This window comes from Echinops telfairi, unplaced genomic scaffold (genome assembly GCF_000313985.2).
Source record: "Echinops telfairi isolate 266 unplaced genomic scaffold, ASM31398v2 ScPeMD7_6;HRSCAF=24_0, whole genome shotgun sequence".
NCBI lineage: Eukaryota > Metazoa > Chordata > Mammalia > Afrosoricida > Tenrecidae > Echinops > Echinops telfairi.
This window is the reverse complement of record NW_022103902.1, coordinates 14849353-14873296: the sequence shown is the minus strand read 5'-3', so window position 1 is coordinate 14873296 and position 23944 is coordinate 14849353. Positions and strand designations below refer to the sequence as shown.

The 23944-nt window shown below is 45.8% G+C and overlaps 1 protein-coding gene across 2 annotated transcripts in view; it reads left to right on the top strand.

Moving 5' to 3' along the window:
• Nucleotides 1–7157, top strand: part of DRD3 (dopamine receptor D3) — a 46064-nt gene extending 38907 nt beyond the window's left edge. Inside the window, exons 4-7 of one of the 2 annotated variants that reach the window (XM_013005634.2) lie at nt 540–736; nt 5635–5767; nt 5867–5914; nt 6902–7157. In XM_013005634.2, coding sequence (XP_012861088.1) covers nt 540–736; nt 5635–5767; nt 5867–5914; nt 6902–7098 — 575 coding nt within the window. In that variant the 3' untranslated portion in view covers nt 7099–7157. Of the gene's footprint in view, nt 1–539; nt 737–5634; nt 5915–6901 lie in introns of both variants that reach the window. The other variant, XM_004706411.2, reaches the window with a different exon arrangement.
• Nucleotides 7158–23944: the final 16787 nt, after the last annotated feature.

Below are 23944 nucleotides of genomic sequence, written 5' to 3'. Positions count from 1 at the left end.
ACTTAAGGGATGTACTCTACAGGTGGGTCGCCGTCTTTTTCCTCTGAAGGAGCGGGTGTAGGCAGTGGGTGCTGTTACGCAAAAACCGCGATAGAGTGAAGCCGCGGAAGTCGAAGCGCGAAGTGGCGAGGGTTCACTGGACTGCCCTTAGTACAATGACTCAAAAAGTAATTAAACCTCCCATCCTCACGGAGCTGACAGCACAGGAGTCGAAGTCAGCTTTCCCTTCATCCCCACCACACAGGTCATGTCCAGTAACTACCCCAAAGGGGCAAAAATAAAGGGCACGAAGGAAGAAAGAGCTGCGTCTGACTGAAACACTCAAGGTCACTTCCAAAGATGTGGCAGCATTTGAACTAGGAAACGATGAGGGTGCGTGTCAGTGGCAGGGACAACCCCTGCTGCTCAGAGCCCCGCGTGGATAAGAAGGTGGAGACATTGCACACTAGAGGCGTCCATCCTTTGCGCTCCCCACGGAGGGCTAGTATTTCCCCAGGGTCTGCAAACACCTGTCCTGTCTCTCCTTCTCTCCCGCACAGGGGACCCCAGCGTCTGCTCCATCTCCAATCCTGATTTTGTCATCTACTCTTCAGTCGTGTCCTTCTACCTGCCCTTTGTAGTGACCGTGCTCGTCTACGCGAGGATCTACGTGGTGTTAAGACAAAGGAGACGAAAACGGATCCTCACGCGACAGAACAGTCAATGCTTCAGTGTCAGGCCCGGCTTCCCCCAACAAGTAAGCACCGGAGCGGGTTCCGAGGGAGCACAGCACCCAGCCCCGCAGCCCCTGGCAGCGCATGCTTTTGTCTGTATGTTGCATGTGGCACATGCAGATGGGTGAGCCCTCCCCTGTAAGTTGCTGTGATTGGCTATCCTCCAGAGGCAGCTAATCCAATCTCAAGAGTGACATCCTCCCTGGAGCCCACCTTACTTGGAAAGATGATGGCCTTGTATCCTGGCTTGCTTTCCTTCCTGTCTAAGATGCTTCATTCTCCAGAAATGACCAGCAGCTTCGATTTCCCAAGGACTTGAGGTTTCCGTGTGGCCCTTGCACCATGGACTGCTGGTGGGGTCCCAGGTTAACATTCAGTCCAAGCTGCTCATCCCAAGAATCACAGGAGTCAGTGGAAACCTCTCCTACTAATCTGCCCCCATGTGAAGGGTCTGACTAGCTGATGGGATGGAATCCTAATCATATTTTTCTATTGAGTATTTCTTGATTCAGAAAGCAATATCATGGCCTCAACAGTTATCCTCCAATCGCTTGAGTTGCAAAGTCTGCTTAACTTCCTGCACAGAGTAGCTTACTCACAAGGTGCTTGAAGCCTAAAGGGAAGCATATCAATCACTTACAATCGGCTAGGAGTGGTGGGAATATTATACAGCCTCTGCTCATTGGGCTGCTAACCATGAGGTCAGCAATTCGAAACCACTGGCTGCTTCGCAGGAGACAATGAGGCTTTCTACTCCTGTAAAGAGTTACAGTCTCAGAAACCCACAGGGACAGTTCTACCCTACCCTGTAAGGTTGCCATAAGTCAAAATTGACTGAATGGCAGTGAGTTTGGGCTGTTTATGGGGTTTGGGTTTTGTTGTTGTTGTTGTTTTGGCTGGTTTGTTTGTTTGTTTGTTTGTTTGGGCCCAAAGTTGACATTCCCAAGACTTGAATAGAACAAGACTATTAGCTCCCATAAAACAGGAGCTCGGGACTCACAGCTGAGGATATGAACATGCTGCATTCAAATAATTGATATCTACATAACAACTATGTTGAGTCTAATCCACAACTGACTGGCTCTTCTTTCAACCCATCCTAGTCCACTTGTCTCCGGCTGCACCCTATTCGGCAGTTTTCAATAAGGGCCAGATTTCCATCAGATGCCACAGGGAAAATGGTAAGTAGGCTATGTCTTTGGTAGGAAAACAGTAAGAGTCCTTTTGTCAATATGCTGGGTAATGTTGATTCTGCTTCTCCAGAAAATGGAATTTGAGTCCAATTGCACACCTCTACTATGATACATGCCAGACCAGAGATTGCGCCGAAGGAAGCTTCAGAAATGATATTCAGAATGCTTGAAACTATTAGGCTAGATACTAATAGCTGGAGCCCAATCACTTTGGGGCGTGAGGTGGAGATAGCATCTAGAAATACCTGCATTAGAGGGACTCTGGTGTCAATGAGACAAACAGGAACAATCCGAGGCAAGCAGACAAGGGGACTACAGTGAGACTTTCAAGTCTCTAAATGTAGGGAAAGGCAAAGCAATGTGATGGTCATCCTAAGCCTTGATCTCTCAACTGAAAGCCGGTCTGCCTTCCTCCAGCAACCAGAGTGCAGAATAGAGCCAAAGGTATTCAATAATAGGACACTCTTTGCATTTCACTATACGCCACTGCTATGAGAAATAAGGTTCCACATGATGAAGGCACAGGTCTTGTCCAAACTGGTGGTGGTGGTGGTAGGTGCCGTCGAATTAGCTGTGACTCACGGCGGCTCTCTGCACAACAGAAGGAAACACTGCCCAGTCCCGTGCCACCCTCACAACTGTCCTTGTCTGAGCCCCTTGTTACAGCCACTGTGTCAATCCATCTTGTCGAGGTCCTTCCTCATCTTTGCAGCTCCTCTAGTTCTATTAGCCGTTTTTACATAGGCCTGGTGTAAGGGAGTCCTATCTATACGACTAGAGCAGGTAAAAGGTACGCACAGGTTCCAAAGTCAAAAACAGGAGAAATAATGGCTACGAAGGGAGAGATCAGAGACCCAAGAGGCTGGTATGACCAGGAGTATGGAGAATTAGGTTTTCACTTGCCAGATGGCAGTGGAGTATTCTGCCACCCAGATGCAAGAGAAGTCCATGGCCCCTCATGTCAGACTCGGAGGTGATGACAAAGGGTTTTCGGAGGGGGCAGAAAACAATATACTAGCATCTAATTGATGGAGGATCACTCTCCTTTTGTGGGATGGAGTCTCCACATCTGTTAAATGGATAAACCCTGTTGTAGATCAGAGTTCTCAAACCTGAGGTTTATAGGCATTCCTGATAGCTTGCCTCCAGTCCCCTAGTTTCAGTTAGAAGTTGGATGCTGTCCCTTTTAGAGATCTATATGTCAGCTCAATTACAAGCATAAACACTGAAGAAACGTACCATTCGTTTCATTTATTTATTCATTTAATCAATTAAGTCTTGGTTATAATAGGGTCATTAAAAGAAAACAGAATATACCTAATGAATAAAAATCTCCTTTATCCATAGCTACACATACATATATATCGTAGAATCCCTAAGCATCTGTAAATCTAGTTTTTAAGACATTAAATCATTTTGAAGACCACTTTCATGCATGCATGCATTCAAGAAATGTTTTTGAGTACACTGTGCCTGAAGCACATGGCAAACAGTGATCCCCAGGTCTAAAGAGAGAGTAGCAGAAAACTTCCCAAACTAGGGAGGGTTCTGGGTCGCAATGCTTGCTAACTTGTATAGAGAAAGGGATCTTACCAGAAAGCTGTCAAGTGATTCAAAGACTCCGTGAAAGGCTGAAGAATGGCTTCAGAGGGGGTTATTCAGCTCAAACGAAGAATCTCCTTAGGAGACCTACAACACAGGGCCCTAAAGGTCCTCACGATTCGATGAGTTTGGGATGTTGCTCTTCTAGACTGGCTCTATATTCAAGGGTGAAAATCTCTAGATTCAAGTTCTCAGGCTTGGTTCGTGTGCCAGAGCCCTAGCTGCCACTGTGGGGGAAGAAGTGTCCAATGCCTTTACAGTCATGGGAGTTAGAATGTCTTGCCTCCTACTCCAGTTTGACACTGTCTGTTTCTTTGAACATAGAAAGCAGTGCAGATGATGACCACTCTCTCCATAGATGATAGACAGACAGATGATCTAGATATAGATCTAAAGATAGACGACAGATAACTAGAGAGAGATGCCAGCAATAGGTACATACTTTCAGTATTTACTTTCAGAGACAACTCATGCCAGGTCCACTCTCCAAATTTCTTTTCTTAACCAAAAGATGCTGGAGGAAGAAGATAAGGTGAAAACTATTTCCTGGAAGGTCATGGCCACAGTTAACGCTTTCCCCAGTTTTGCAAATACAAGCAGAGCCTCAACAGTATTGTAGGGGGACCCAATGAAAAGAGATGCAAGAAAGATAGAAGGAAAGGAGCAAGAATAAAGGCAAAAAGGCTTTTATGCTACTTTTTCCATCCTGATTGGCGGTCAACCCCTGAACTCTGAGTTCTGGTAGAGCATCGGCTGATTCGTGTGGAGCAGAGTTTGCAGGCGAGGAACCAGGGTGTGGTGGAGCCAGTTAGATGTTCAAGAAGGTGACATGAGAATCCTCAAAACACTCTGGCTAGCTCCCAATCTGAACATCCCCAACTTCTCAAGCTTCACGGGGACTTATCTTCTACACACAGATAAAATGAATATTTAACCTCCACAATAACCCTCTGAAAGAGATAGTACATTATTGACAAATTTTACAAATGAGGCCCAAAGATATTTCATTAATTTGTCCATATATGTAGCTACTAAATAGGAAAGCTGAGATGAATACCCTGGAGTTTCTTCATTTATTAACTTTTTATTATAAAAATGTTCAATAAAAAATAGACCAATATTACAAGCCCTCCGGTTCCAACAGTCAGCCCATCAGTTATAAACTCCTGGCCAATGTCATTTCATCTCCCTTCCTACCAACATTAACATGTGTGATTATGGATGATACCAATCATCGTATAATTTCACCCATCATTATAACAGATATGGGTTCTTTAAAAAAATAAATAAATAAAAATAACCACAATACTACATCACACTGAAACAAAATAAAAACCTAATGCTATTCAAAGTACCCCTGGTACTGCATGGGTGAACTACTTGGCTGTTAACCAAAAGGTTGGTGGTTTGAACCCACCCTGCAGCTCTCTGGGAGAAAGAACAGCTCCACAGAAGGCGACAGCCTAGGAAGTCTTATGGGGCAGTCCTGCTCTGTTACACTGGTCCACCGTGAATCAAAAGCAACTTTAACAGCAACAATACTCTCATTAAATATCCAGCCAGTCTGCGACCATACCGCCCTGAACACGCCCAATCTCGTCTAAATATCCAGCCAGTGTTCAAATCTCCCCAGTTGTTTTATGAATCATTTAACAACTAGTTGATTTGAATTTTTAAAAATTTAAGAGTTACCCTTTGCAACTAAAAGTTATGACTATTGTTGTTGCTGTTGATTTGTTGAAGAAATGGAACCATGGGTCTCGTAAAGAGTGCAGTGTTCCACTTATCGCTGCTTGTGTCCTAGCAGTAGCCTATGTCCTTAGTAGGCCCAGGTCATTTGAACTTGAAAAGGTCCGCCTACAGACTTGTGTGGCCCGTCTCGCGGAGTGGTCGTCCGCAGACACACTTTATGTGAAGACCTTCCCACCAGAAGCGGATTTCATTTGCCAGAACTTTCCCTGGTTCCATGACTCGGCCACAGCTCTGGGGCAATGATGGTTTCCATTGTTTAGAGCTCTGGGGCAATGATGGTGTCCCTTGTTTACATTCTCTTTCCCTTTCAGGAACATCCAGAGGATAAAAACTATCCCCAGAAATGTCAGGACCCTCTCTTGTCACACTTGCAGCCCCTCTCCCCGGGCCGAGCACACACAGAGCTGAAGCGCTATTACAGCATCTGCCAAGACACGGCATTGGCACGGCCAGGTTTCCAAGAGGAATCGGAGCTGAAAAGAGAAGAAAGGAGTCGGAACTCCCTCAGCCCAACCATGGCCCCCAAGCTCAGCTTAGAGGTCCGGAAGCTCAGCAACGGCAGGCTGTCGACGTCTCTGAAGCTGGGGCCCTTGCAGCCTCGGGCGGTGCCACTCAGGGAGAAGAAGGCCACCCAGATGGTGGCCATAGTGCTGGGTGAGTTTGGGCAGGTTGGGAGGAATCATGTTGAGTGGCATTAGCTGAGCTAGAGGAAGATGCTGGAGTAAACACAGTTCATTGGGACTGGAAAGCCAATGACTTAATTCCACACTTATCAGGTATGGAATCAAAATGTTTGTGTATGCATGTTAACTCCGGTGGAAATTCAAAAGACCTAGCCTAAAATGTAGAAACCAAAAGAAGCCCCCCAATTGAGCCTTGATTTCTTATCTATCGCATGGCATGATAATGGGTAAATCAAAGAATAAGTAAGATACTAATTCAATGAAATTGTCGGGCACATATTGCATATTTAATAAACACTTACTTTAAAAAATTAAATGACAAAATTGGGATGCAGAACACTGTAGTCATATGGCATGATAACAACTAGATTATTTAAAATGCAGAGGAAGAGAGTCTGAACAGAACTTCACCAGATGTCAAAAGTGATTGTCTTTGAATGGTGGGTGACTATTTTCCCTCGTTCTGCTCTTCTGCATTTGCCAAGCTTTCCATGATGCATAGAATCACAACTTTTATACCAGAAGAAGATAAACTTCATTAAAACAAAGAAAATGTTTTTTTAAAAACTGGGAAGTCCCACATACCGTAGTGCCATCCAGTTTTTTAAAAACAAACAACTAGGAAATCCCACGTACCAGAGCTACATCACGCACGGTGCCATCGGCGAGCCCTGCTTCTGATCTACAAGGGATTTCACTAGATCACCTCGCTGTAATTTCCCCAACCGCAGGAGCGGTGTCTCCTGCACCTACACCTGAGACGACTCAAAGATATTAACATGTGTTTCTCTTTTTTTAAAAAAAAGGATGGGGGTAAGGCAGGGAGGGAATAGGTACATTGACTTCCTAGGGTTACAAAAATTAAGTGGATATGGCATAAAATAATCGACTTGAAGTTGCTGTAATCAAAAGAGGAAGCAGATCCCTTACTTAGTTTTTCTCTCCATTTGCAACCTAGGGACCTTCATTGTCTGTTGGCTGCCCTTCTTCCTGACCCACGTTCTCAATACGCACTGCCAAGCCTGCCACGTGTCCCCGGAGCTTTACAGTGCCACGACGTGGCTGGGCTACGTGAACAGTGCCCTCAACCCCGTGATCTACACCACCTTCAATGTTGAGTTTCGCAAAGCCTTCCTCAAGATCCTGTCCTGCTAAAGGAGGAAAGACGCGATTACTCCCTGTGCCCCTCTCTAGCTGCCAAGCTGCTGCGCCACTAGCCAGGGCCGACCCAGGCAGACAGACAATGGGGTGTCTTCTGGTACGTGGTCGGGAGAAGATTTCTGGAGCCAGGATGTCCCTGTGTGGCAGATGTAACCCACTGCTCCCTCCAAAACAGAATGTTCTACCTCCCCAGGGACAAACGGACTTCATTCTGGCCGCTGTCAAGTGGGAAGGGAGTGAAAAGCAATAATTCAGAAAGGAGCTGATAAACCACGACTCTGGACACACATACAAAATTGCCGCCAGAGGCATGATTCATTCCAGTGAAGAAAAAATGGAACACATCTAATTCTCAGCTTGCCAGGGGGCCTTGAAGCCTCAGCCAGTAAACCATCTTGCAGAATAGCCAGTCTCTTTTTCTTCAGACTTCCAATTAACTGTCACGCTAACCTTGTACTTGTGTGGCCCATTCCCTCTCTGTCGCTCCATTCCCCTTGATGGTATCCTGAAACATGAATGGCAAGACCAGCGCTTCTCCCTCCCCCAAGTCTAATTGGCTATGTACAAGAGGAATTCCCTCTGCTAGAGAGACACTGTCCCACATTGGGACCTGGGCTTCATTTCAAACCTTGCTGTCCCTGTATGTCAGATGTAGCTAAGAAGGACCTTTGAATCCATTCACTTACTCTCACGAGGCTGGCTAAGAGTCTCAACTTCCAGAGCACTTCAAGATGAGAGTTTTAAAGGATAAAGGAATGAAAATTTCCACTGTAGTATCACTGTTGAACGTGTAGTTCAGAACAGGCTTCAGATAGGCTTTCTCGTGATGTCATTCTACCCAGGGTGTTTCTATTTCCTGCTTAACGGAGACACAATACTTTCGGGCCCCTGGCACTATGAATTAAGGATATGCTAAGGGCCAGTTGGGAGCCCTGGTGGCATAGTGGTGATGCATTGGGCTGCTAACCACAAGGTCGGCCGTTCTAAATCACCAGCCACTCCTCAGGAGAAAGATGAGGCTTTCTTCTCGCATGAAGGAAACCCCCAGGCACTATGAATTAGCATCAACTTGATAGTAGTGAGTTTGGTTTGGACAAGGGCCAGTCAATTGCCACCTTGAGGTTCTTGACAAACAACAATGAATATAAATAACAGCATGTCCCTTCCCTCAAGGCACTCACTGTTTGCTCCTGTGTGTGCCCATCACGGATCATGGAGCCGCATCCTGACTGTTGGAGGCCCTCAGCGGGAAGGGCGCTAGGCAGGGGGCTACCAAAAGCCATGCATGACCTGTCTTTGTAAAGTCTTCCTGTTGATTCTAAACCTCGCCTCTCCAGCCACTTAGCCTAAAGGCACATTAGAAACAATTTGTAAACAGCATTCAAAATACATTTCGAAGGAACTTGAACATCCTCACCAACGCCTTCTCATTTATACAACTATTTCCTATTGACTGCAGACTCAAGATACAAGTAATGAACAGTTTATAAAATGGTGTCTGCCTGAACTTCACTGAATCACCTTTAGGAGCTGCTAGCGATGGCAGATACTGGCTGCAATGCTGTTACAACTTAAAATGCACAAGAGCTTTTCAAGGAATCCCAGGCTGCCCTGTCCCCTCTCTGTCCCCCTCTTCCCTTAAGTATGTAATGAGAACATAGACCTACCCCCAGTGAGTTAGTTACTGTGACTCTTGAATGCTTTCAACGCCGGCATTCTTAAAATGTTGTCTATACCAGCTACAGAGTCTGTCTGCACTCTGGCTCCTGGCTCTTATGCCACTCTAGCTCAATAGGTTTGTGGTGTGAGCAAAACTAGTTACTGAAATAATTAAATATCTGCTGAAGTAAAAGCACATGTGTCCCTAGGTTTTTCCACACAAAAGAGCTACAGAGCGTGGGGACAGTGGGGGCCAAGCCCATCGCATTCCATGTTGAAATCTGAAAGGTAGAAACCTAGGCAGCAACGGTATTTTTGTTTGGGAAGAATGATAGCACAGGTTTTGTATTCTTTTGTTTGTTTGTTTGTTTGTTTGTTTGTTTGTTTATAGCGAGGCATTCAACCTTTCTGAGAACTTTAGAGGACAAACCCTTTTGACAGACAACAGATTCAGAGAACGGTTACACAATCTGCCCAGGGTCCCATGGTCAGAAATGACAGGCGTAGGATTCAACTGTATGTCTGTCTGATTCTCAAATCTACACAGTTAGCTGGCCCGGGGGCTCCCACCGGAGAGGTCAAAGCCAGGCGGATGGGGGGAATAAGGTTGGAAGAAATCAGACTAGGAATCCCAGGAGCTCCTCAGCTTACACCACTCTAGCCCTCTAGAAAGCTGAAAGTGGCGGGTGGGGAAGAAACACTTGAACCCAAACTCCCAGGTGCAACCTTATTTCACTTGGCCTCCACTCTCACACTTCCCTGAGAACCCTGCTTCGTTGCCATTTTCCATGTATGTCCTAAGAAAGGGGAGCAGGAGCCTGGGAACCCCACAATCAGAGAATCAGGGAAGGGGCCTCCGAGAAGGTTTGGCTCTACTCCCAGTCATCACAGCGAAGGAAGCCCAAGCCCACAGTGCTTGTCCCACAGGTAGCTGACGACAGCCAGCCATTCGGATCTGCCAAGACTGCTCTACCCACGGCAACCACGTGGGCCACAGTAGAGCTGTGGCCTATGGGACGTTTAGTGGTACTACTGATATGGCTGAAGTGGATCAACAGGCCTTTCTGTCAAGGAATCCCTGGCTGGAATCACCCCTGCCACCTTTTTGATTCATCGTCAGTGTATTAAACATTTGTACACCCTGGGGCGCCTACTTTACCACAATCCCCCTATGAACTGCAAACTCTGCACCTTTACAGGAGGGATTCGTGTCATCCATCGCCACATCGGTCACACTTCGAGGTACCTTTTCCCCAGGCACTGTCTATTATTCCTAATCTTGGACATTTTCTCCTTCCCACGACTCTCTTCTCATCCAGAAAGAGCCTGCCAAGGGAATCCCTCACACCCCTTCAGAGCGCTCACTTCAGCCTGCCCAGTCTGGGACCCTTCATTCTATATCGTGGCCTCCAGGATCCGTGCCCGCCATGCAGCCGGCACACTTAAGCCCTCTATTTTCAGAGCGGCCACAGCAGAACAGCCGAGGAGAGACAATGCCTTGGAGAAAGCAGAGTAGAAATCCTTGGGGGGTGAGGGTGGTGGGGGGTGGGCGGGGATGGGTTCAAAAGCCCAAAAAAAGTCTGGCTATTGTCCATACTATTCAGATGAAACCCAAATAGATTGCAACCAACATTCAACTCCAGATCCCAGGTAACTAGTTCCTTCATCCAGGTCATCATGTTCTAAACCTCCATTCATGTACTTCATTTGCTTCATCAATCATGTCTTCAACAAATATCGACGGGCCTCAATTTAGGTAGCAAGCACTGTGCTTAGTGTGGGGAAGCACCATTGAAGGTGACATGCTTACTGCTCCAAGTTCGGTAGGGGAGGCAGCATGTATGTGCATGGTGTTTATCTGTAAGGGGAATCCATGATGTTTGGAAGGCCTACGTTCGGCTTTTGGAATCAAGGCAAGCTTCCCAGTTATCAGGGCTGGGCTCTAATCAAAAGGAAGGAAGGGGGCTCCAGGTCAAGAAAACTCTGAAGGACTGAAAATGAGAACCAGTAAGGAGCACTGAAGAACTTCCCCGGACCCATCTGGCTGTCGCGAAGAGGCAGCCAGAGGGACAAGCGACAAGGGAAAGCACCTCATCTCCAGTCTTTGGCTCTGCTCAGGGGCTAGCCGTCAGTGCTAATGTAACGCCTCTCGAAAACCTCATCCCCACATGCCCGATGCTGCCTCATTTCTTAGTGAATGAGCCCTTCCGCAACAGAGCAGCCATTAAAGAACGGAAACGTGTTCCGTCGGCATCTGGAGGCTTCGCCATGTCGATCCCTTCTGTAGGCCTCTCTCCTGGCTGCTAGTGACCGGTGGGCATCCCTGTGCTTGGAGACGAGCTTGCCTGGCAGCTCTCGCCCCTCGTGTTTGCCTCTGTCTCTGTTCAGCTGTTTGAGTCATTCAGACGTGATGGAGTTTACAACCCAGTCTCACTAACCTACCAAAATCCTGTGTCCAAACGGGATCACGGCTTCAGGGACAGAAGCCAGGATATTTTTTTTTTTAAACATTTTCTTAGGGGCTCATACAACTGTTATCCCAATCCATACACACATCAATTGTGTAAAGCGCATTTGTACATCGTTTCTCAAAACATTTTCTCTCCACTTAAACCCCCGACATTAGGTCCTCATTTTTCCCCTCCCTCCCCGCTCCCTCCTCCCTCATGAGCCCTTGATAGTTTATAAATGGGTATTTTGTCATATCTTGCCCTGTCCGACGTCTCCCTTCACCCACTTTTCGGTTGTCTGTCCCCCAGGGAGGAGGTCACACACAGTTCCATGTAATCGGTTCCCTCTTTCCTACCCATTCTCCCTTTACCCTCCCTGCTTTGCCACTCACACCACTGGTCCTGTAGGGCTCATCCGCCCTGGATTCCCTGGATTTTCAGTGCCTATCTGTACCAGTGTACCTCCTCTGGTCTAGCCAGCCTTGCAAGATCGAATTCGAGTCATGGTAGTGGGAGCAGGGAGAAAACATTTAGGAACTAGAGGAAAGTTGTATTTCTCATCATTGTTACATCGCACCCTGACTGGCTCATCTCCTCCCCGCGACCCCTCTGCAAGGGGATTTCCAGTAAGCCAGAATGTTTATAGATGATCTATACCTAAATATATATTTGTGTAGGGAGAATACTTCAACTCATAAGCTCTTCTTTGCTCTTTATACGGGCAACACATGTCACAGAATATCTATCACGGATTCCACTACCTACTTTTCTTTACTAGACAGTGAATTTCAACATATGTAAAATCCAAAGAGGGCCAAGAGCTCATTGAATGCTTGTGACCAGAGCTGGTTAGGATTAAGGCAGTGCAGAGAACTGGGGTACGAAACCAAGTGGGTGATGAGACAGAGATGTGTTCTCTTTGGGTCAAAACTGAGATGGAGAAAGGTGAGGGATTCCCTCAGAACTGGCTGCTCCCTGGAGGTCCCTACGCTCAGCCCCGAGCTCCGATTTTTAGGGACCTGTTGACATCGGAAAATTGAAAAGGTTTAATTTGAATCAACACAGAGAGAGGAGAAAGGGGGTGACAGGCAATTAACTTGATTCATCTTTTCTACCTAATACTTTCATCAGCATGGAGGAGAGTGAGTTTCCATGACTACCTCCTGACATGGAGATTCAGTGAGGGGAATACCAGCGTGGGCTCTGCTCTGAAGCGTACGCGGTGGAAACGGGACCAGAGAGTGTGTGCCAGGCACAAATCCTGGAGCGCTTGCTGCATCCACCCTCACCTCCACTAAATACCCAGCCTCCGTCACTGGGCAATGAGTCCCTGCTTTGTGTGAATCTGCTGAGAGGAGCGTGCAGACGTCGCTGTAAGTACCTGAGGATGGATGTGCTTCGGGGAAAGCATTGGGCTCATCCCCAAGAGCCTGACTCCCTTAAGAGCAACAGAACGGACAGAAAAGAGTCAGAGGCTGAAATTCTTGCATGGACAGGGAACCTGGGAAAGTGGGTTGATCGCTCTCTCTGAGCGTCAGTTTCTCCTTGAGTAAAATGGAGTCCTGAAGGCCTGGCCTTCCTCACTAGACCATTTGAAAATGTGATCAAATCACGTATGAGAAATGCTCTAAGTCTTAACGAATGTCAGGGATGATCATGACGAGGCTAATGATTTCTCCGCAAGCAGCTGCTTCCATCCTTCCTGTCTGATTCACCACCCACCCAGCACCCCAGGACCTCTTTCTTCTGCCTTCGCATATATTCTGATTGTCTCACGTTATTAGGTACAACCTTTACAGCCTCCCACATAAACTCCGAGTTCTCTCTTGTCTTTTGTTCCCTAACTGTGCCTAAAAGATTTGACAAGATTTGGAGTCTCTTACTAGACAAATGACAGCACCTAGCAGGGCACCCTTCCCTGCTCACACAGCCCACGTGCCCCAGCACGGCCAGGACCTAACACCCGGGTGGAGGACAGAAACCGTTGGAATTCTCTGTTCCCCTCCTGCCCAGGGAACACAGGACACGATCTCTTCTCTAAGACTTTCCATCTCGGTCTTCATTTCTGAGCCTGGTCTCCTGAGCCTCTTCCTCTCCCTCCCTGCCTGCCTGAGGGAAGCACAGCGACAATGGTTTAGAAGGCAAGAAGGTGGAACATCTGTGACTTGGAGAAAGAACAAAGGCTCCTTATTCAGAATGCACAAGCTCAAATTCAGGCTGTAGCATTGATTCCCTTTAATGGCCTAGATCAAGTCAGTGAGCAGTCTCAAACTGGACTTTCTCAGCAGCAAGATTCCTAAGGCTGTGCTAAGATAGCTGAAAATAATTTTGGAAGCATATAAATTCTCCGAGCCCTAAAAACCTGTAAACCTGCTTATGAATAAATGCCAAAGCTGTTCCAAGACAACCCTCAGTTGTGTTTCTGTGTCTTACAAAGGAATTTGAAAACAAATCATTAGAGCTGAAGAAAACCCCGAGTGCCTCTCATGCTATTCCTTCTATTTCACTAACGCCACTCCCAACGGACTGAGGTGAAAGGGCTTTTTTCCCCTTTTAAGAAAACTGAGGTAAAAATAAATAAATAAAAAGAAAACTGAGGTACCTGCGGTTTACATAATGTCTTGAGTAGATAACGCAAGATTCTATATTAAATCCCCTGAAAAGGCTTGCGGCTTTATCACAATTGACAATCATGTGATTTGAGAATTGGAAGGAACTCTATAGCCCACTTCTTCACAAGACAGGATACAAATTTTCTTTTACAGAATCCCTCCCTCCTCTAAATAAACACCTTCTTCCTTATACAGTCCACCTCCGGGCCCTAATCTCACCTTTAGAGAGCCTCTAGAGCAGGGGTTCCCAACCTGTGGGTCGCGACCCCTTTGGGGGGTCGAATGACCTTTTTACCGGGGTTGCCCGATTCATAACAGTAGCAAAATTACAGTTATGAAGTAGCAATGAAAATAATTTTATGGTTAGGGGTCACCACAGCATGAGGAACTGTATGAAAGGGTCGCAGCATTAGGAAGGTTGAGAACCACTGAGCATCACAGAAGCAGAGAGTCTCATCTTTCTCCCTTATATCAGTTGGAGGTTTTGAACCACCAACCTTCAGTTAGCAACCCAATACTTACCCAACAGCTCCACCAGGGCTCCGTCAGCATCATATAAAAACCAAAAGCCAACTCACTGTCATCGAGTCAATTCTGACTCACACCAACCCTATAGGAACTGCCCATGTGGGTTTCTGAGGCTGTAAACCTTAAAGGAGAAAGAAGCGGTCCCCAGCTCCCCGCCCCACACCATCTTTCTCCTTTAGAGTTTGAACTGCTGACCTTGTGGTTAGCAGCCCAGTGAGTAGTCCACTACACCACCAGGGCTCCTTCAGCATCATACAGTGGTCATTATTTTCAAGTGTACAGTGTATCTGGAGGCTCATCAGAAAATAGTGCCTCCAAGGTGAGACTTCAATTGTGCATTCAGAAACTGTGCCACTCCTTCATTCGGCCGACAGCTTCTGCCTGTGATGATATATGGGAGCAGCAGCGAATCCCATTATTATGTGCACACAGTCCTGGCTCCGCTTGTCGGATCAATAATTGGTAGCATCCTGTTTCAGTGGATCAGGCACTACTGCATAAGCACCGTCTCACTGACATCATATGGGCAAGAACGGTAAGTCCATTCTAGAATCGATGTGAATTCCAGTCAAGTACTTTTGGGTGAATGATAAGATATGACTCAATGTAAACCAACAAACTTGCTATTAAGAGCTGATTATTCTCCTTCGGGGATGGAGTCACATTTGGAGCTCAGACGTGGTACCTGTTTCAGGAAGTCTGGGTATTCAGCAGTGGCAATAATTAGACCAGCATTAGCGAGTGGGAGCCCAGGCCATTGGATAGCCTCCATTCTTGTCATCATTTTTCAGGCCATGGTTGCTACCCTCCTCCAACAAACCAATAAAATTGGACAAGGAAGTATTTCCTGTCCCCGCTAGGTAAGAGCAGAACTACTTCATCCTAATGATATGGGTCGGTTAACACTTGACAAGTTGGTAACTCTATTCTTCATTATCCCACTGATGTGCCACTGTCCCACCACTGGGGACAGAAGTTAATTGACATCAACTAGTCAAGACATTCTGCTTCCTGTGTTATATCTTCAACGGGCTGCGTCATTCACACTCCCATCCATGTCCTTCACATTGCTCTTTGAGGCAATCCCTGAAGCTTTGTCTGCTAGGGAGATTTGCCCTCATTACCATCGTCAGTGACAACCTAGAGTGGGACAGCATCCGTGTAGTGCAGCAGTAGTGTATTTTTGGTTTACCAGCACATATGATCTAACTGATCCATAAACAAAACTCAGAATTCATTTCCCTTTTCTCTCTGTCAGCCATAAGAAAGCACTCACTCTCACACTCACCTCCACGCAGCCATAAGTGTGAGCTAAAGTGAGACATCAGTGTAATAGAGGAGCCTTGCTATCTACCCATGCAGCTAATTTGGGCTCTTTGACTCTACTCATACCTGATCTCAGACGTACTATTTTCCCTGATGATGAATTGCTACCAGTCTCACCTAACCACATGACTTGGGAGGGCTGCAAAGGCCCAGCTCCTGATAGGCAGTTCTGGTTGGATGGTCATTTGTTCGTCCATGGCCAGGTGTTCCCTTTCTATAAGGACCCAGTGGCACACCTTGAGCAATTTGTCAAATGTTATACACTTCACTGCCACAGGTAGCATGCCTTGCCTCAAGCCCTATGGGTCTATTTGGAATCTCTTATTCGTGCAAGTGGATTGGTGGCAACTACTATCCCTGCATCCTTTAGATATTTCAGGGTGGCTCATTTCTCTGTCCACCAGCTTCCCCTCACCAAAGCAATATTGTTTCTAATTTATTATCTTACCTGAAGGGGAAGTTTCAGAGGCACCCACTTGACCTTTCCTACGCTACAAGCAACCGATGGATGATCTTACTAACTACCACATATGTCTATTCAATTATAATCTGGATATATATGTATGTGTGTGGGGTTACATGTACAGATTTACCAGATCTACTGAAGCCATCCCCATTGAGTCAATTATAACACATAGTGACCCGATAGGACAGAGAATTGTCCCATGGGGGTTCCAGGTCAGTAAATCTCTCTCCAAGTAGCCTGCCACATCTTTCTCCCACAGGGCAGCTGGAGGTTTGAACCACTGATCTTTTGGTTAGTGGTTGAGTGCCTTAATCACTGTGTCACCAGGGCTCCTTTACAAATATGATATAGGGAAATGACCACTGGATGTGGTTGGTGTGAGTCAGACTTGGGCCATTTTGAATGACATCTATTATCTGCTTCCCATATGACCCTACTCGAACAGAAGGATTATTAGGATACTTTGAGTCCCTGTGAAACAGACTCTGAGTTGGGTATTTATATGTAGAAGGTTCATTAAAGTGTGCCTTCCAACACACCTGTGTGTGGTATAGGAGGATTGGGCAGAGGAGAAACAGAACAAATGTAACAAGGGCTTTGGCAGATCCTATAGGGGTCTCTGGATCTGGAATGGCCCTTCAGACCTGTTCCATCTTTGAAACCAAAGCCATTGACCTCCCTTGATCAATGACTGAAAGTGGCTGTTTCCAAGGACGTGGCAGAATCTAGTTGGGATGGCTCTCTTCAGCTGAGGAGCATTCCTGGAGAGATACTCAGCTGAGAGGCATCAGCCAGTGATACCAATATGCTCTAAGTGTGTGTAGGGTGGGGTGGGGACAATATTATAGCCTTAGTTCTGAAGAGGAAGTCTAGACAGAGAATCACTATATGTGCACAACTAAAACTCTCACATGTTTTCCATTGAGATTCTAGTAAACCAAGTCATACTTGTTGTCGTATTCAATGTGGCATGTTAACTTAGCTGGACCGTGATTTTCAGGTGGTTGGGCAGTTATTATGTAATTTCATATTTATGTAATGATGTAGTCATCCCTCATTTGTGATCTGATGCAATAGCTGATACATCCATGATGATATGTGCTCTCAGCAGTCAGAAGGGAGTTTCTTTGGAGGTATGGTGTACAGCCAATATATCTTTGGAAGTATGGTTTACATCCAATATATATGGACATCCTGGCAAAACTCTCTGGCTCTTCTGTCCTCTGGTTCTCGAGACTTGCTCCATAGGCCTCCAATGTGAGGACTCATCAGCCTCTACAGCCTGTGAGCCAGCAGCCTGCCATCTGACCTGCCAATCTTGGCTTTGACAGGCATGAGTCAGGAAAAGCCTCCAGAGTGATGTCTGACCCACAGGGTTGGGACCTGTCTGCTGCCTCTACAACCACAAAAATCAATTCCTTGAGCTAAGCCTCTCTCTAGATACACACAAGGAGCTCTGATGGTGCTATAGGTTAGATGTTGGACTGCTAGTTACAAGACCAGCCCACCAACTGCTCCCCGGGGAAAGGATGAGGCTATCTGCTCCCCAAAAGTGTACAGTCTTAGTGGTGCTGGAAAAAAATGGATATCTACCTGCAGAAAAATGAAACAAGACCCTTATCTCACTCCATACACAAGAATAAACTCAAGGTGGATCACAGACCTTGAGATAAAACCCCAAACAATTAGGGTCATTAATGAGGGAATTGAGACAAACCTGAGAACCTTGGCACAGGGAATACATAGGCTATAGGAAATAGGGAAGGATACAAATACAGAGGAGTCACAAATAGACAAGTGGGATATACTGAAAATAAATCACCTGTAAACATCGAAAAAATTCACCAAGTAATCAAGCGGCCATCAAGCTCAGAAGCAACAAAGCCCACATGGAAGAAGCACACCAGCCTATGCGACCACGAGGTGTCGAAGGGATCAGGTATAAGGCATCATCAGAACAAAAAATCTTACCATAGTGAATGATGGGGGGAGTGCGGAGTGGAGATCCAAAGCCCATTAGTAGGCCACTGGAGATCCCCTTGCAGAGGGGTCGCGGGGAGGAGATGAGCCAGTCAGGGTGCGATGTAACAACGATGAGAAATACAACTTTCCTCTAGTTCCTAAATGTTTCCTTCCCGCTCCCACTACCATGACGCGAATTCGATCTTGCAAGTCTGGCTAGACCAGAGGAGGTACACTGGTACAGATAGGAACTGAAAATACAGGGAATCCAGGACGGATGATCCCTACAGGACCAGTGGTGTGAGTGGCGAAACAGGGAGGGTAAAGGGAGAATGGGTAGGAAAGAGGGAACCGACAACAAGGAACTATATGTGACCTCCTCCCTGGGGGACAGACAACAGAAAAGTGGGTGAAGGGAGACGTCGGACAGGGCAAGATATGACAAAATACCAATTTATAAACTATCAAGGGCTCATGAGGGAGGGGGGAGCGGGAAAAATGAGGACCTAATGTTGGGGGTTTAAGTGGAGAGAAAATGTTTTGAGAAATGATGTACAAATGCGCTTTACACAATTGATGTGTGTATGGATTGGGATAACAGTTGTATGAGCCCCTAATAAAATGTTTTAAAAAAAATTAAAACAAAACAAAACAAAAATCAATAGTTCAATCATATCAATAAAAGTTTACAATCATCACTAAAAAAAAAAAAAAAATTCACCAAGTGAATAATAAGAGAGCCCACTGACAGGGAAAACATCGTTAGCATTGACACATCAGACAAAGGCCTTATTACTAAAATCTACAATACCTTGCAAGCTTACAGTAAGAGAAAAACTAACTGCCCACTGAGGAGGTGGGAAAAGGACCTGAACAGAAGTTTCACAGGGGCAGAAATCCAAATGGCCAATAAACATATGAGAAAATTTTCCCAATCATTAGCCATGAGGGAAATGCAAATTAAAACAACTATGAGATACCACCTAACACCCTCAAAAATAGCCCAATTCAAAAAATCAGAAAGCCACAAGTGTTGGAGGGGCTGTGGTAAGATAGGAACTCTCACCCACTGCTGGTGGACCTGTAGGTATGTACAGCCATTATGGACATCAATTTGGTGATCTCTAAAACAGATGGAGACTGAGCTACCATATGACCCAGCAATCCCCCTACTGGGCATATACCCACAGAGGCAAGAAACAAACCATGGCCAAACATCTGTGCTCCAATGTTCATCACAGCACAGTTCACAATTGCAAGGAGTTGGAAACAACCCAAATTTCCATCAACAAACAAATGGATCAAAAAACTGTGGTACATATATACAATAGAGTACTATGCATCCCTAAAAAGCAGAGATGAACTCATGAGGCACATTGCCACATGGGAAAAATTGGAAGAAATCATGCTAAGTGAAGTAAGTCAAGCACAAAAGAGGTAAGCTTAAAAAAAACAACAATGAGGTATACTGGAAAAGCTACTGTATACATACACCCTGGGGGTGAGGTCCAGCAACTATGGCAAGAACCAAACCCAATCCATGGATACATATGGGGCAGCCAACTAAATAATAGGGGGAAAGAAATAGGGGGGGGAAAGGCCATGGATAGGTGGGGAGGGAGCAGGGCACTAATCCACCCAAGGGGAGGGTATTGATTATATCACCACAGGAGAGGGAGGGAGAGATGAGGCTTCAACCCAATGTGCCAAGACGTGAATACAACATCCTAGCATGTACCAGGAAACCAATAGAGAGGTCTGTGGGGCCAGCCTCAATCCCAACTAAGTGGACACCACCACCCCTCCACACACACACACAAAAAATGCATGTCAGAGGACAGCACTGGAGCTACAGCTTGGTGAGCGGGGCATGTCAGATTAGAGCACATGGGAAACACAAAGGGATGGAGAGGGTAGAGAGGACATCCTGGCCCACCAAGCCCCGAGAACCATGTTCCTTCTAGGAGCAGACAACGCACAGGGAGGACCGTCAGGCTGGTCCCACCATGGGACACAGCATCCCTCACCGAATCATGGCACTGCGGGGGACAGCACTGGAGACACAGTGTGGGAATAGTGCAGTCTGGCCCCATCATGCTGGAGCGAGGCACTGAGGGCATGCAGCAGAACAGCAGAGGGAGCAGAGTGATTAAGCCCCCCGGGAATACCAAAAATAGATGGGAGACAGAGTGTGGCACCCCATCAGACTCAACTGGAAAACACTTGTAAAGGCCAACAAACAGACCTTGAACTATTTATAGGCTTTTCCGTTTTTTGTCAGTGGCTTTCTTTTTGTTATTGTTATTTTGTGTTTGTTTTTTGCTGTTGTTGTTATTGTTTTGTTGGTTTTTACTTCCGTTGTTGTTTTATTTGGCTTTGCCTGGTTTTGCACTTATTAACGTATCTGCATGTCTATCTAGATAAGGTAGGCAGGGTAGGCGGGATAAATAATTCGGAGATGAAAAGAATGGGACCAATGGTTTCCGGGGGAAGGAGGGGATGGGAGAAGGGAAGGCGGGAGAATGGAAAGGGAGGGAGGAACCCAACCCAGGGACAAGGGAACAAACAACAAGTGAACTAAAATCAATGGAAGGAAGGTCGTAGGATGCCTAGTGGGGCTCAATCAAGGGCAATGTAGCAGTGAGGAATTACTAAACCCAAATGAAGGCCGAACATGATGGTGGGACAAGAGGGAAGTAACAAGGAAATAGCAGAAAGAACCAGGAGGCAAAGGACATTTATAGAGGCCTAAATACAGGCATGGACATATGTAAATATATATATAATGAGAGGGGAATAGAACTAAGTCCTCATATCTATATGTTAAGAATTAAGGTTGCCCAAAAGTGGATGAAGGGAGACGTCGGACAGGGCAAGATATGACAAAATACCCACTTATAAACTATCAAGGGCTCATGTGGGAGGGGGGAGCGGGGAAGGAGGGGAAAAATGAGGACCTAATGTCGGGGGTTTAAATGGAGAGAAAATGTTTTGAGAAACGATGTACAAATGCGCTTTACACAATTGATGTGTGTATGGATTGGGATAACAGTTGTATGAGCCCCTAATAAAATGTTTAAAAAGAAAAAAAAAAAAAAAAAGAATTAAGGTTGCAGATGGACATTGGGCCTCCACTCAAATACTTCCTTAACACAAGAACTTCCTTCTAACAAACCAGTATTCTGTGATGCTCACCTTCCTGACAGGATCGCTGAAGACAAATGGGTGCATAAGTAAATCTAGTGAAGAAAGCTGATGGTGCCCAGCTATCAAAAGATATGGCATCTGGGGTCTTAAAGGCTTAAAGGTAAACAAGTGGCCATCTAGCTCAGAAGCAACAAAGCCCACACAGAAGAAGCACACCAGCCTGTGTGATCACACGGTATTGATGGGATCAGGTATCAGGCATCTAAGACCCAGAATAAAATCATACCCAAGGTGAATGGGTATGGGGGGGTGGCATGGAGTGGAGACCCAATGTCCATCTGTACTGTAGACAATTGGACATCCCCTCACAGAAGGGTCACAGAGAAGAGATGAGCCAGTCAGGGTGTAGTATAGCACCGATGAAACACACAACTTTCCTCTAGTTCTTTAGTGCTTCCTTCCCCCCACTATCATGACCTCAATTCTACCTTACAAATTAGATTAGACCAGAACATGCACACTGCTACAGATAAGAGCCCTCAACACAGTGAATCCAGGATAGATAAACCCCTCAGGGCCAACAAGGAGAGTAGAGATACCAGGATGATTAGGGGAGGATGGGAGGAGAAAGGGAGAACTGATTATAAGGATCATTCTAGAACCCCCTCCCAAGGGGAGGAATAACAGAAAAGTGAGTGAGGAGCGATGGAGGACAATGTAAGAATGGAAAAAATAATCTAAAACTTATAAAGGGTTCATGAGGCAGGAAGGGCTAGGGAGGGAGGGGAAGAAATTGGGAGCTGATATCAGGGGCACAAGTGGGAAAAGAATGCTTTGAAAATGATGATGGTGGCATATGTGTAAACGTGCTTGACACACTGGATGAATGTATGGATTGTGATAAGAGATGTAAGAAGCCCCAATAAAAGTATATTTTAAATGTACAGTCTCAGAAACCCTATGAAGGGTTGCTATGAATCAGAATGGACTTGGTGTCTATGGGTTTAATTATTTGTGTGGGGAAGATTCTATATCTGTCTGTAGCTATCTATCTATCTATCTATCTATCTATCATCTATCTATCTATCTGTCTATCTAAGCTCCACTGGCTTAGCTTCTCTAGGGAACCTAGTCTTAGACACTCACTGAGAGGTTCTCAAGTATATTTTTTGGAATTAATGTTGAATCTTGTATTTGTTATCCATTAATCCAAAATTCCAGCCTGCTAAGTCACTTTTAATTTTAATTCTGACATCTACTGTCTTCGCTTTCTTTGAGATTTGAATTACCTTCAAATTAAAGAAGACATTAATGGGAATACTGTCATGTTACTGATAAAGCATTTAGACCAGAGTCCTCAGATGCAGAATTGCATGATATTTATAGAACCTTCATAGTTTATCACTACCCTTTCAGCCATCCACTAAGAGACGTAAGGTGATTATCATCTGGCCCAGAAGTTACTTTCCTATCAAGTACAATATGAAAAGAGCCATAAGATGTGTTGTTCAATTTAATATATACAATTAAATCCTTTAGGATGCCTTTTCCCAAAATATCAGAAAACGCTAACTCAAATGTACTTGTTTTGGGGGGCCATCAAGTCGGTTCTGCCTCACAGCAACAATAGAAAAAACACAAACAAAAAAACACTGTCTGGTCATGAGACAGCCTCATAATTGTCCCCATGCTTGAGCCCATTATTTTTATTTTTTATGACCACCCCGCTTCCTCCCACTCTCTCCCCACCCGAATCGCTTGAGCCCAGTATTGCAGCCACTGTCTTCAACAACAAGGACATTGGTGATGTCACTTTCGAAGATGCCTATAGGTAGTGTTACTGCCGGCTTTCCCTCGGCCACAGGAACAGAGAGGCAGAGTCACCGAGGCTGCAAACAACAAAGGAGTTCATTGACTAGCTCGAGTTAGGGTCCAAGTCCCAGAGCACCAACGCAGTGGCCTCCTCCGAGCGAGGACCCCGGCCTGGGGCACAAGCCAAGTTTTTATACTTTTTACAGGTTACATAAGCTGGGTGAAACTATTCCCTCTCACCCTCCCATAGTTCAATGACTTCATCCGGAGACAATTGGTTGTGCAGGTCTTATTGGTTGACTGGCTCCACTTTCAGGACGTTCTAATTGTGGTCACTCAGAACTTTCCAGGTGCGGTCAGCGTTATTGTGATCACTCAGAACTTTCCAAGTGCGGTCAGTGTCATTTCAGGAGAGAAGGTGACTTTGTTAGAGAAACGAAACTCAAGGCTGTTAGGGAAACAAGACTTAAAGCTGGAAAAATGAAACGTAGGCCTATTTTAAGAGGCTCGGCCTGTCATGGAATCTCTGCTGCCTTACAGTAGAATGAACGTCAGGGCTAGCTGAGTCAGGGTTCCGCAGTGTCATTGTGGATCCAAGTTATTTTCCATCTCTTTGTCTTAAACACTAGTTTTGGGGGCAGGGAAAGTGGTCCCCTGGAGATATAGAAGCCCTGGACTGGGACTCTTCCTGAACCTCACCCAGTGCATATCTTCCTTTTTGTTTATAATCTTCTCTTGTGTTAAAGTTATTCTTGCAGTTATGGTGTTTCTGTGTATTCCTTATGACCACTATCATGAATTATCACACCAAATAGACGGTGCTGTGGGAAACACAGCTGGTGTTAGAAGTAATGGGGAAGATGGACAACAGGATCTAG